Genomic DNA, 15,380 nt, shown 5'->3' on the forward strand with positions numbered 1-15,380 from the left:
ATGTGAGTGACTGAGGGTCAAACACTGCTCACATCATTGTATTAATATTCATGATAAAGGGAAGTCTGTTGCTTTAGGAGCTTGAATCTGTGTACAGACAACAAGTAACTTCCACACAGCTGAGCTGAAGTTGAACCTTTCCTGGTTTTTCAGTCAATATTGAAAATGACTTTGCATTCATTAGGTCAAAAATGCAGATTTGTTTGTGTGGGAATTTTGGACCCTGTAGAGAAAACTCAACTCTTTTGCAGTATCTACTTTATATCAATGGTTAGACAGAGAAGAAGAATGAGAGAACGAGGGATGAAACAGGGAGAACGTAGAGGTGGGGGATACTCAGAGAGAACATGACTGTGGAAAACAGAGGAGAACAGATATCAAGACAGAACGATTGTTTTTCTCCTCTATAAGAGAGTCTGTCAATGCCAAACGTGCGCTCCAAGACACCTCCTCAAATTGTAGCAAGATTGGGTGTGCAGAAAACATTGCCATTTTCAGGGCAGAAAAGACCAAAAGCAATATGAAAAGTTGAAGACCACAGAATGTATTCAACATGCAGTTACCACTGTTACAACAGGCACAAGTGCAGGTGTATTTGAGACATGTTTTTCATTTTCACTTTGACAAAATTCCAGCTCCAAAGTAGATGCTTCAGAGGGAAAGATTTTTTGAACATCAACACAACAGGTCAACGTATTGTCAGGATGTAGGAAACCCCGGCTGGTACATGGCTGACGCATTAGTTTGCTGCTCTCGTTAATGCAATAAAGGCAAACATTTCTCCTTACCTCAGGTATGTGGATGGTATAGGGCTGCCCGTGGAAGGTTGGTGCATTATCGTTGACATCTCCAATCTGGATGTTTACAGTGTCTTTGACAATCTAATGGAGAAAACACAGCACGGAGTAACTCTTATACCTTCTTCACTTGTTATTTTACAAAGACACGTTATCACAAAAAGAAAAAAAAGTGTGGCAAACCAAGCTAAGAGTGAGTGCAAATGAAAAGAGGTGACAGATTACCCACGGGGGAGAGTAGGTTGAACGTCAGTATGTTTCAGCAACTAAACTGTGCAGAGTGAGACAGGTGTCAAAATGATTACATGCGAGAAACAGAAATAATGCTGAGAAACGAAAGTGAGAGACTCTGGAAAGATGGACTGAGGGGAAAGGTCTTTATGTGACATGTGGTCAGACTATATCCAGGTGTCAGCAGTAGGTGGCAGGTGTCATAACTGCGATTACAGTACGAATCTGGCTCTTACCTCTTGAATGTCACTCACGTAGAACTCAACCTGCATCTCGGACTTGGTCTGGTGAAGAAAAGACACACGTCAGCAAAAACATGGTGAATCAAAGTGAGCAGAGCAGAACTTTTCAGAACTAACAGATTTGACCATTTAACTGACTTTAACTTGTGTTTTAGCTATTTTTGTCTACTAAATTACACTTAACATTTAGTGTTTGCTAAAAAAAAAAACACAGTAAAAGAGAATCTGAAATGTATTAGATTGTGGTGTCGCCCTTACTTCGCGGTCAAGCTGCTGACGGAGCCAGACGACACCTGTGTCTTGGTTGACTGAAAAGTACCTCATGGCTTCTTCTCCAGAAACCCCATACACCAAAGGTTCTCCTTCAGGATCGTGTGCAACCAGCTGGGCCACAGATGAACCTGAGCAAGAGTCAAAGGTCAAGTAGGGTCATTCCACAAGTGTGTTTTTAATTTTAAGGCTGTAGCCTTGTAGTTATTGATCATAATAAATTCCTAAAATGTAATATGATTCAAAAACAAATAATCAATGAAATGAAAAAAAAAAACAAAAAAACAATAGACAACATCAGACAGTTTCGATTTGTCTTCAGAAACCTGACTACACAGTATGTGTAATACTGTGGAGTCAGTTCCAATCTGTGGATTCAGAATAACACAGAGGACAACATCGAGACCCACTGAACCATTAGAACAAGACTTATTAGCAGACTCTGGAAAAAAAAAGTTTGGAAGAACCACTGTAGTGTCTACTGTGAAAGTACAATCCCCTGATGGTGAACATTGTTTGCTGGTAAAGGCACTGTCCATGGTGCTGAACTCAAGTCAACATAGCAAGTTTCAGCTCGTGCAGTATTCAGAAACATACAAAAAGCAAGGTTTAGAATTATCAACATAGGCAAACACACACAGACACACACACCCACTCATGCACACACATGTAAACAAGAGAGGAGAACCCACGCTAAATCATCCCTGTCACATGTGCACCAAACTGCTTAACACAACAACCAATTAGGCTCCACAATCACACACCCTCTCGTTTTATTAATATACCACGGTTTTCCTATAAAAGGGTGGAAAAGTTACTAATTAAAATAACGATTTATGAATGCCTCTCATTGCATCTAATGAGATTTATGCAAATTCAGCTGCTTTCAGTGTGAGTTATAATTCGGCCGTGGACACTGCAAATTAAGCATTTACCTCCTAGTCATCAATAATAGCAGTTTCTTTTTTTTTTTAACTCCTTCCAGACCTTTCCACCGTAGAGGAGTTGTTTGCTTCATGAGTGTAGGCATACATTCAAGAGAACTGAACACTCTGTGCACCAACCACAGTGTTGTGGAAGATTAACTTCTTCTATGGAGAAGATAAACCAAGCCATTAAACACATGTGGTTGGTCTCAGATTAAAATATGCAGCATCAGGAGCTCAAACTGTTCCTGACAGGCTACTAGAATATATATATATATATACATATATATATATATATATAAAAGAAGGAAGGAAGGAATTATACTGAAGAGTATCTTTTACCAAATGCAATGCCCATTTATATGGTATGTGCTTTTGTTTGATGAATTCATTTATTCTATTTAGAAGTCAAAGGTCACATAAAAGCTATGTAATAGCCACGAATGGTAAAAAGGCCAAAACTCCACTTACACTTCTCCCAGTTACTGCTTTGTGTGTGTATGTTTGTGTGTGTTTGTGTGTGAGTGCTTTCCAGGCAACCTTCCCAAGCTTATCTGTAACACTATGACACCAAGCCCTTTCCCCTGACAAATGATACTATTTAGAAGCAAGTGATGCCAGTATTACTGTTATGAATGATGTATTGCACATTAACATTGCCCCTCCTCTCACCGCTGCTCTCATGACAAGAGCGATGGGCGAGGGGAATCTTCTCTCCCCTTCACACTTTCTCTTTTCAGTTGTCCCCTGACCCTTTTAATAGCAAGAATAAACCCGAAGACTTAATCTCTGATGTTTCACACAGTGTGACATGAAGACATAAAAAGGAGAAATTTATGGGGTTTCTTTCTTTTATTTGGCATCGTGCCATAAGCAAATGCTTCAAATGTTGATTACTTGGGAGCTGATGTGAGTCACAACACTTAATTTGTATCTTCATAACTTTTCAATTTAACAAAAATACTTATAACTTATTACTGAAACTGCTATATAAAGTGTTTACAGTGTTTTTGAGTGGTTTTTTTACTGCCCAAAGCCAGCTTCACTGCTGGTAGATAAACATTTTCTTATCACACTGGAGAAATGTAAGGAAGTATGCTGCTGATCAGCATAAGCTCCGATTAGCACCGTAATCTCCTTATTAGTCACCTTCTTTGTCAAGCCATGAGCAGCACAAGTAGCCAAAGGTGTGAAGTGAAACTCATCCGATGACTGATGATTTTTTTTTTTGGCCAAAATTTTCAGCTGTCAGATAGTTTGATACATAAATGTAAATGTTTAGTAAAGAATACTAACAATACAAGTTAGTATAATAGAGGTAAGATAAAATAGTATAAAATAAAAATAGTGTGCAACTACTAAGTGTCTCAGTGCACTTATAGAGATGGACTTCTTTAAAGCAAAGATATGTTGCTTTCATGTGTCAATCCTGAAAACCAAACCAATAAACATAAGGATAAAGCCGAAAGAGAAGAAGAAAAATAAATGTAGAAAGACGTGCTAAACTACACAGAAGCCCAATCTTTTAGGAAAGGCAAAGGGGAGCATTAGGATCACTAAATCAGTCACTGGAGTACATTAATCCCTGCTGGATCAATAGGAGCTGCATGTGATAGAAGAGGACTAGGCTCAGCCCTGCCCTTGGGCTTCTAGCTTGCAAAAGAAAAGAGGCTACAGGCCAAAGCCCTTTTCATTATGTTGGTGACATCTCTAGACCCTTTGTTCATCCAAGCACTGATTCAGTTGGACAGGCATTGTCAGCAGTGCAATTTCAGGTATGCTGTGAATTATAGCTTTAAATTCTGTGGTACAAAGAGACTAAATGGGTATATGGGTAATGTTCAGAATGCTATCAGCAATCGCAGAGGCACAAAAAAGTATATACGACAAAAACTGGGTGTGGCGGTTCAGGCGAGAAGGATTCTTGATCTTTACCTGCTACGCATAAATACTTGATGAATGGTCTTGAGGCAGGGCTCAGGTCTGGGCTGATGAGTCAGTGTGATGGCACTCATGTTACCTCACTGTCTATTCACTGACAAAGAGAGCCTTCAAACACACCAGCGATGCCAAACCGAAGCCATGCTGACTCACATCAATCAAACCCATCAAAAATTCACAGACAAATACTGTCTTCTGCTAACTGACAGCATGAGCCCATCCATAACAGCGCCTGCATTCTCTTCTTTAATGGTGCAGACTTTGTCCCCTCACATATACTGTAGCCATAGGAGAGGAAAAAAAGAATTGTAGAAGTGTACTCAGTATAAAAAGCCATTATGGAAGGCCTTGGCGTCTGTCACATAACTGAGTTGTGATTGTGAGGCTAAGAGTCTAAGCTAAAATGCTGTTTAATTTCCAACATTAAAATCCATCAGCTTTTAGGTAACAGGTTCGGTGCTGAAAGAGAAAAAGTCAGCACTCAAGTCCACATCCCTGCTAATTGACCGTGTGCCATAAAAGTCTGGTTCTTTTCCGCACCATGACAAAAAGTCGGTGTGTGTCGGCATCTGTGCCAATCTCTGCAGTACAAGATTGATGCTGCTATAAACTGGTAGACAATGAGACACACTCATGCAGAAATGCCATTTACTTTTGTTCAAATGAGAAATGGCAATAAAGCTTTTAACTTGGGCCATTACACTGAACACACCAAAATATAAACTTCGGCAACACATTAAACTATCCACATTAGCTTTCCATATTCGCTAACAGACACAAAAAGGCAGAACATATGTTATTGATCAAAAGTGGTTTAAACATAGACATTCTGCATTCATACAAGCGGAGGACCCACTATTTACGCGTGTCTCGTATGAAGCACTTTGAAGGTAATTTATGACTCAAATTTTTCATCAGGGATTTAAGTCACTCCTTCAGACTCTTCCTTTTAAGATATCTCTTGGGGGCACATGCATTAACTTGAACCCTCACTACCAGCCAAACACAATAAATTAAACTTTATTCCTTTCCTTTTGAAATAATATGGAAATGAGCTGAAATAATCTCATGCTTGCCTTCCCTGCCCACGGTGGTGTGTGCTGTGTTAATATCTAGACAATCTAGTTCTTCCGGGAAGCCAGTTGGATGAGGAAATAAACCCAAAAGATCTACCTGAAATGACAACAGTATTGCGGCCAGTAACTGAGTGCTTGGACCTTAATTTCCATACAAAGAGAGGTATTTGTGTTCGGGGGGCATCTTTGATAGCTGGAAAGAGGACAGCAGCAGATAGTTCATTTCTCTGTACAGAAAAACGTGGCTATGTAGAGTGACAGTAAAGATTCCCCCCCCTGGGAGGTGAATTAGATAGCCAACGATGGAGAGAAAGATTCTGTTCCCACCCTGGTTATGGTTTCAGGATGTTTGTGTTTTGAAAAAACAAATAGATTTACAATTTTAAAAATTAAAAAGCTTTTAATTGCTGCATAGAAATAAAAGTATATTATAAGAACTCCTATATTTGTATATTTGTATTTTATATTTGCTTCTTACTTCCTCTGTGTGTGTATATGTGTGTGTACATGCCTGGCTTTTGTGTGTGCGTGAGAGACTTCACAACATCAATGTCTGTGATGGGAAAGAGAGCCAAAGACAAATAGTGCTTAGAGTCTGGCTTTAAGTGACTCCTGTGTTTCAACAACACACACTGTGAGAGTCCTTGGGTGGCTGTGTATTAATCCAACAGATTTATGACTAAATCTGTCACGGATGGACGGAGAACGCCCTCTGTCTTTCTCCCAGACTTCCCTGAGAGAAACACACACCTCTTGTACCACACATCGTGTGTGTGTGTGTGTGTGTTTGGTTTTAGACTCTCCTTTTAAATGTAAGGTAGGTAGGGTTGTCGCAAACAAACCGAACTAGTCACAGAAGCAGACACTTCCCCTGAGCCTTGTTCAGACCCAATGGAATGTTGGAATGTATTTTAGCTATGTCATACAATGTAAACCTCTAAACAGTAATACTGTGTTCTTATGTCCACAACCTAGTATTTACTGTAATATTTACTGTTTGCAAAGAAATGTTCGCAGACTGTTGACTGCAGTAGGGTTTGTTTCTTCAGTCACATTTTTACTTCTGTTTTATTGTATCAGTGACATAAGAAACAATCTGCAACTAGCCACAGCTTGTTCAGCAGTTTAAACCAGTCTGAAACCCAAACCGTTTTCTTGGTAAAGCTGGGGATTTTGGATCTTTACCTTTTTATTTTACAGACTCACTTAGCTAAAAACTACCCCCTGTTGTTACAACGCTGCTGTAGAATCAACAAAGCTAACAGTGCCTACAGGTCTAGTGTTGTTGGGCCCATTTCACCTGACGATTTGATGCTCCTGTGAGTAGCTAAATTTCCAGAGCATTCATTTTTGTAAGCAAGTGCAAAATATGTTTCCAAGACATCAAGCCCTATTTTTTTCCTATGGGAATTTGATTAGAATAGTTCTATATATTGGCAAAATCTCAAACTTAAAAGGGCAGTTAACACTCTACTGGTGGTCAAAGAGAAAAAGCAAGAAAATGGTCAGTAGCTTGTAAGTACGAAGAGCACAGGATTGGAGCAAGATTAACGTGATGATCCATTTATCAAATCATAACATTATTAACCAAGAGCTTCATACACTTCTTTACAGTCAACTGTTATAAATTAAGCCATCTGGTATATACGGCAGCCCAAATAATGTAATACAGATGTTTGTTGTACCATCAGCATCAAATCAAAAGCTCGACTTTGACCTAAACGTGTGGGTGAAACACAAAAAGGAAATTGCTGCCTCTTTGGTTTTGTTTATTATAAGGAGGAAAACAGTGGAGAACGAACTGTGGCATTTTTATGGAGGCTGCAGCACAATGAGTGGTGTGAGACTTTAACAAAGTATGCATAAAGCAACATTACAGGAACTTAGAGGGTCACAGCAAATACTGCGTGAGTGTTTCAGCACTATATACGAGTTTGACACTGCCTGTCGTTATGAATCATTCACTTTCCTTTAATCCAAAGTGAGTGATTCAGCCCAGTCCGTAGTGAAGTATGGACGATGAGATATACTGTATGATGAAATGCCCAGCTTAAGATTGGCTTTCTTATAAAACCACATGACAAAATGATGAAAACACTCAGAGATGAGGCGGCGACTAAACCAATCACAAGAGGAACGTTGGATGGACAGTAAAGGACATGAGTGGACACTGATGTGGGAAGGAGAAGCTGCCGTAGCACACTGCCGTTCAAACACATCTGTGACCAGGTACAGTCGGACAGCTTTTCATACGCGGTATTTTCTCTTCCTTTCTGTCAGTCTTACATTTTTATCAGCACTTTCATTTTCGTCACCCACTTGTCACTTGTCATCCTGTTCATCAAGGCCTCACGGAGGAGCAAAGTAAAGCCCATGCTGATAGGAATGGACAGCAGTGATGTATGTTCTGGTGGTGCAGCCAGGTGACGGTTGACCCAGCCTGACCCTGACTCTTTCATCACAAAAGGCAAATTCAGACCCAAACACACAGCCATTCCATCGCCCTGTCACCTTCGATCACCTGTGCTTCTCCAACCTTCTCAGGGTGTTTCTGTTTTCCTTAATTTTGCTGCTCAGCCCAGTTTTTTCATTCGGCTATTTGCCTCTTTCTTTCATCCTCCTCGCATTTACTCTCCCTGACAGTGGCCCTCTGCTGACCTCACAGGGGCTGACCATTACCTGGGAGAGTGTTAAATCATGAGGCAGTAATGGAACATGCCACCTTTTTTCTTGAACAAAAATACACACACACACACACACACACATACACACACACAGAGGGACATGCACACACACTCCACTGTGGCATTTTTCCTCTCCTCTCCCGTTTACATGTTTATCATTTGCCCTGTGTGTTACTGAAATATGGGGCTGATGTTATTTCTCTCAGCTTTCAGGATGTGATGGGAGCAGGTACTAAAGTCAAGAATCAAGCTGTGGCAGCTGACCCCAGCCCTGGCTGTCACTGGCCAGAAAACTGACAATCTTTTATAGACAAATAAAGGTATAATAAATGTGTGACTGTTCTAAGAACGGTGTTTCCCTAGAATGTCACCGAGAGGACAACAGTCGGTCATTTTGACCGTACTAGACTGCGTAAAGGAACCTTCAGATTTACTTGTGTTTTGTTCTATAGTACTACAGTCAAACTTGGTCAAAGACGTTTGATGGTTAAACAAATGTCAAAACAAAACAAACATATTGATTTTCATTTGTCCAAATAAACGGCACCAACTTTGTTCTAATGCCATTTGGGTTGGTGTGAATGTTTGAATGGCGGTACCTGCAGTTGAGACCTACACAAGACAAAACATATTCAACAAAGAAAGTCCCAACTGTTGGCTGAGAGATTAGGGCAAGTTGATGTCATATCACATGGGAAATGAATTTTTCCAAAGGACAGTTGTCTCTGCCTCATTCACAAATATAAGCCCAGCTATCTGTACCAGTGGTAGATATTGTCTCCCATCTGACAGGACACAACAGAGCAGTCAATGACTCACTCAGGAGCTGAAATAACCCTGGAACTGCACTGCACTGCCACTGACTGAGGGAAATGTTTTTAGAAGAATTTCTGTTTCTTATTGAATATTTGTTTGACAGTTGCAGCTGCAGCTTTTCTGTTCTATGTTCTACTGATGTAATGCCAGACAAATCAGGATCAGTCCACCAACATCCTCCAAACTCTAACTGTAAAATCCACCTGCTGTGTAACATCTTAACCTTGGCATCCATCCACGTTCCCATCTCTGTTCACGTACCTCGTAATTCTTTCTTTTTTCTTCTTTATGTGCTTGCCTTCCTTTGTTGTTCTTTTCCCCAACTATTTTTATTAATTCCTAATTAAAATATTTTCAGAAATGAACCAATTAATAAGTAGAAAGCTCAGAAGTAAGTTATGGTTAAAGACAACAGAGACATTAAGGACAGGAGGACAGGGTGGCTAAATACAGAGAAGTGTTCAAGCTGTCCGCCAGGGACTGCAATGCAGACATAACAGGCTCTTTAGTTGTGTGTGTGTGTGTGTGTGTGTGTGTGTGCGCACATCACAACAAGATAATGTGTGTGCTGATGTTCGTATTAAAATGCAGAACCACATGTTTAGATTGTTTGCTGTGATCCTCCTCTGGCCCTCTGACGTCCGGCTGCCTTTTTTTAAAGCCATAACACCGCACACTTGTTTTATGGATTATAAATGAACTCATTATCTGTTGCACTCATTAGCCTCAGGTTCTAATTAGCTAAAATTAATATTGTTTCCTGACAAAGACATTGGCACCGGCAGATTAGTTGTTGACCTGGTTGGTCAGTGTGGGAAAAGGGACAGATTTTTGCAGAGAAACGTAAAAAAAAAAAAAACACAAAGCTGCTCTGATCACATTTGGACTCCTCCCACCTTTCCTCACCCACTCTTAGACTGTCACCCAGTTTGTGCATATATTGCATTCCTAATACAAGATTAGTGTAAGTCAATGGACAGTCAGTGTGAAATAAGAAGTATCTCATATGCACAACATCTGACAACAGAAACGCCAAGATTTGTTTGCATCTGACTTCTCACTCCAGACAAACTGTGTGGAGAAATAAAAAAGAAAAAAAACTGAGAAAGGAAGATTGTGCAAGACTGAAAGAGAGAGAGATAGAAAGAGTACAGAAGACATGGAGAAAAGATGACAGACAAGTCTGCCTTATTCCTTAAAAACTGATCTGTGCTTCTAAGGAGGCCTGTTAAATGTCAAACACCTCCTCGGCAGCCAGATAAGAGAGAGGAGTTCAATTATGGCTCCCTCTGTCTCTCCTCAGCTCCTCGTGCCACTAGGGTGCTAAAGCACACACATCCAAAGATTCACAGGCTTCTCTCAGCCTATCACTGTGCTAGCATGAACAGATTTAGATAACTGACACATGATCCTGCTATCAAAAAAGATGAAGAGAACATATATTTATGTGAATTATTTCCACCTGCGTTAGAGACATAATCACTGAAACACTGGTAAACCACAAGTAGATTTGAGCCACAGAATGGTCTGTAAATGAGGGGCATAAAGTGGAGTCACCCCACTTGTCAATTAATCCTATCTGGCACTGGCATCCTGGCCTTTATTAAAACAAATGTCAGCTTTCAACACAAGGACAAGATAACCTTTCTTCATACAATTCACACCAGCCTCAGGTGACCTGAGCTAATATTACACTGTGGCCATCTAATTTAACACACTTTCTTTTAGTGCCACAAGTTGTCTCCCAGCAGCTGCTAACGGAAAGAAAACCAACGTTTGTAACTGTTCTGGCCACTCGTCTGGTACAATCCACAGAAGCAGCTGTAAGTGAAGTAGCCATTTCCACTGACAATAAGCCATTTCAGAGGTGACAAATAAAGTGCCCTTAACTCAAGGTTCCATTTTCAGAGTAATACTTTTGGATAGTATTTATATTTATTTGTTTTAGAATGATGGAAATTAAACCAATCTCATATTTAAAGACATTTTCTGCCTTTTTTTAAATATTATGCGAGAACAGATTTCTGTTTGATGAACACTTGGAAGAGACATAAGGTAAATCATTTCATTGGTTTGGTTCAACCTCTGCTTCAATCTCAGATTCAAACTCAATACAAAATGTCCCCACAATACTATTTAGAAAACGTGCCCACAAGTATGGCTACACCAAGATCAAACACACACACACACTAACCCTCCTCATGCCTGCAACTTTCCTGCGATGAAGTGGAGAGAGGTGGTCGCTGATGTGAAACATCAATTTCCAGGTTAGCCGCTCTGTGTGGCTCAGGCAGGTATCAGCCGTGACCCACCTGGGCCTGATAAACAGCTGCAAGAAGCTGATCTGCCAACTTTCAGCACTGGAGAACAGGGCGGTGCATGGTCACATTCATTCACACACAAAAAGCCGAAAAAACAAAAATGTATTACAATAGTGAGAATCTATTATCAACACTACAAACTTGGAGACGTTTTAAATGGTTGCTGTGTTGTTAAACATATCGCTCTGTTGTCCTGGTCTGTTGGTGTTACCTTTTTAAATCGTTCTTCTTGTCATAATTTCTTTTCACAAAACTCTTAAGAAACAACAACAAAAAGAAATCAAACATAAACCAAGTGAAAATCATCTCTATCCAAATGTATGTCCTTCGAATCAATCCATAAGTGTGTACAATAAGTAGTACATTTTGGCTTCTGTAACCTTCACGGCTATTATTTCTATTTATTATCAAATGAAGGCAGATCTGAACCAGAGAGATAGTGTTGTTGTTTAACAGTTAAGTATTAGCTTAAATTTAGCCAAACATAAAAAAATGTAAAATGTATAATTATCTTAAAGGCTGGAAAAAATTCACCATGAGGATTACACTGTGTTTTACTCCAAGACACAGGACAATGCGTTCAAATTGCCAGGAAGCTGAAAATCCCCCAAAGGCGTAAATAGAGTAAACCATGTGTCTAGGATTCTTTTGGAACCTATGAGTATGTAGTAATATCTGTATCAGCTTCAGTTGGTCAGGTAATCTAACTGCTGCCGCCATCACTGTGACGCCTGTCAGCACAGTGCGCCGTGTGCTGTGGCGGTGCTGCTCAACCTGGTGTCACGCCACACTCACACAGACAATTTCAATTAACTTTTACAACCCGTAGAAATATCACACACACACCATGGGAGTTTTCAGTGTGTTTCCCTGCCGTTGTTTCTGTCTCTCTGTATTCCCTCTCTTTGGTCATAACAGGAAGACTTTGACAGAGGAGGCCTCGCCGCAGGAGAAGTTAGAGAGAGATCAGACAAAAGCTTTCTGGTAGAAATTCATCACATTTTCATACACAGGATAAAATGCTCTCTCTCCTGAGCGATGGTCTAAAGATCCAGCAGTGGTTACTGTTAAAGGTCCAGGATGATCAAAGCTACTGAATGTGCACTTAACCAGATGTCTATTCACGCAGCCTCTGCCACATCACATCTGTCTCAGCTACAAATGTTCACTCTGTCAAGGTGCTGGAAGGATGGAAACTGGAGCCCAGCGTGTTGACTTAAATACAAACAAAACGGTTAAAAACAACATAAAAAGTCCACATTCATCTTTGTCGTCCTTTGTTTCTACACTTCACTGAACGGTCTGGTTTATAAAACACACCACTGCCAGAACTTATGCACTGCAGAAGATGGTGCTGTATATTAAATGGTTCAATTACTGTAAAAATCACAAAAAATGAGAATCTTGTACAAATTCTCAAGAAGAAGAAGAAGCTTAAATGACCTTTGTTCGTATTGCTGCAACCAATTAAATTTGTTCTCTGCATTTAACCCGTCTGTGAAACATGCCAATGCTTAACAAAAGACAAAGAGGAGAGTAGGCTGATATTCTTCTGGTGCTTGCTCAAAATAATGGTCAGTTAGAATCCACTCACAAGCAGGGCTGTGAGTGGATTCTAAGTGAGCCTCCTGCTATCACAAGCCCACAGGCTTTGCTGGTGTTTGGCTTTTGGTGATTGGCCAATCCTGTCATCTAGATTGTTGTCTGCTCACGTGGTTCATTCATTCATCTGCCACAACCTAATTCTCTCATGGCCGTAGGAGAGCTGCAGCCAATTCCAGCAGTGATCCAGTGAGGGAGGGGTAGCACCCCAGACAGTTCACAAGTCCATCACAGGGTCATATATAGTGGAGACAAACAGTCTTTCATACTCACACTCAAACCCATGGATGACCTAACTACCCTAATCCTAATCCTACCAGTGTATGGACTGTGTGAGGAAACCAGAGTAAACTCCTCCTCCTGGAATCAAACCTGCAAGCGCACTAACTAGTCACAGTTGTTTGCCTTGAATCATACTGTGAGGATTTATGATATATATATATATATATATATATATATATATATATATATATATATTAGAGATTAACATCAGAGAGTACAACAAGTTCTGAGGTACTTGGTGATTTGTTTCTTCATCAAGCAAACCATAAATAAACTTAATTTGTGGTATGGTAACTTAAGTCACAAAAACAAAACTAACAAAAGATCTGATGTAGTTCATGCTGATTTAATAACTCGTTGACTTGTTAAATTTACCTCTCCAGCACTTTAAGAATTACAAGAATAAGAATAAGAATTATTCAGCACTTCAGCATATAATGAAAAAAGCGATTACTTTGTTTTTTTATTCTTCAATTTCAGTGAACAGTCTACAAACGTCTAATAGCAGTGGTATTAATGCAGTCTATGGTGAACTGTGATGTGATAAATAAAATTCAGACCAGGTCTATGAAACCTCATTTTCCTTTTAGTTCTTCATTGACTTCAGTTTTCTGACTGGTCTGTTGCTGGTATTATATTTCTGCGTATTATTATTAAAGGCAGCCGTAATAATGATGAATCATGATTCACTGTGATCTTAATTATTCATTCATTAATCATTAAAATCAATGAATTGTCCTAAAACAGACTTTTGTTCAATTTATGGTTGGACCAAAAGACTAATTACAGCTGGTAGAAGAATGTAAGTATTTCACATTGGTTGACGTTACACAGTATGTGTGACTAATTTAAATGATGGAACAATTGCATTGATGTGGAAAAATGTAAAAACTCAAAACGTAGCTTTGGATTGTAGCCATTACTGTGTATTCTGATTGTGGTCAGAAGACAGCATCAAGAGACAACTTTCAAAACTCTGATGAAGTCGTTGTCCACAACAATAATAATCAGTCTACAGTCAGTCACAATCCATTTGACAATTGTGTCAGTCAGCTTGTCAGCTGCAGACTTACTATCTGCTGTGCACTCAGTGAGGCTGGTCTGAGGTCAGTCAGCGGTCTGACCTGAAGTTGAACCTCCCGTTAAACCATGTATAAAACAGCAAATGACATATAGCAAAATACAAATCATGATCAATTGACATGTGTGATTCCTGCCTGTAGTAGTAGGATTAATTAGGTCAAAACAACTATCTACAAATCATAATACAACACCTCATCAACCACCTGGTTTAAAAAAACTTTGAACCGACCACTGCACTGCATGTTAGGAATTCAAAGAGGGAAAACAAACACGCTCGGTTATCTTCAAAACAATCAAATCAGTTGTTAAGACGACAAAACAATGTCACAAACAAGATATTTGACTCAACCAAAATAATATTTAATAAAAGTAAAAAATGGAAAATAAAAACTCAGCACAAAGTGAAAACGTTACTACATTTTGAAGGACACATAATGTCATTCCATAATCCTAGTGGACTCAACACCCACATATTTATAGTTGTGATTGTTGTGGGAACTAAAACGCTGTTGCAACTCAAAGCTAGAGTGTTGTGTTGTGTTGTTTACATTGGCTATAATGCATAATGCGTGAGGTAAGTGCAGAAAATACAGAGAGGCACAGTGTGATGATGGATGGTGTGTTTGCAGACACCACTGAACCGTGGACCACATTATTTCCAGGGGGTGGGAAGGGGAAGCAAAGCACCATGGGGGAAAGATAAGGGATGATTGACTAAACCAAAACAGAGGTCCCTCATGGATGGCGGTCTGTTGGCATTATTGGCAGTCACTGTGGGAGTCAATGTGGGAGCTCAATGGCAGCACAGAGCTCTCACAGGAGGAAGGAAGACCAAGAGTAACATCCTTCTGACAGGAAAAGAAGGAAAGGAATCTTTAGGTGACAAGAGAGAGAGAGACATCATACAGTCCACAGGAATATCTCCTGGACATGTTTGAAGTTATCTCTAGATCAGGATACAGGTTGACATGTCAATGTTGAGGGGGTTGTCTCATTTTGACCAATAATAGAGATGATTGGACAAATCCCCATCATGTAAGATACAAGCACTCATTTATACTGAAGCTGGTCAGGTCTACTGCAACGCAGAAGACAAGTTGTATTTTGTG

At 39.8% G+C, this 15,380-nt stretch overlaps 1 protein-coding gene across 2 annotated transcripts in view; it reads right to left on the reverse strand.

The window, feature by feature from the left end:
* Positions 1-215: 215 nt before the first annotated feature.
* Positions 216-15,380, reverse strand: part of LOC112488131 (protocadherin gamma-B2-like) — a 34,488-nt gene continuing 19,323 nt past the window's right edge. For both annotated transcript variants that reach the window (XM_025062896.1, XM_025062895.1), the window contains exons 4-6: positions 1,529-1,671; positions 1,265-1,312; positions 216-881 (exon numbers count right to left, since the gene is read on the reverse strand). In XM_025062896.1, the coding sequence (XP_024918664.1) occupies positions 549-881; positions 1,265-1,312; positions 1,529-1,671 (524 nt within the window). In that variant the 3' untranslated portion in view covers positions 216-548. The remainder of the gene's footprint in view (positions 882-1,264; positions 1,313-1,528; positions 1,672-15,380) is intronic.

The sequence above is a fragment of the Cynoglossus semilaevis genome, chromosome 15, assembly GCF_000523025.1.
Source record: "Cynoglossus semilaevis isolate Cse_v1.0 chromosome 15, Cse_v1.0, whole genome shotgun sequence".
NCBI classification, from domain to species: Eukaryota; Metazoa; Chordata; class Actinopteri; order Pleuronectiformes; family Cynoglossidae; genus Cynoglossus; species Cynoglossus semilaevis.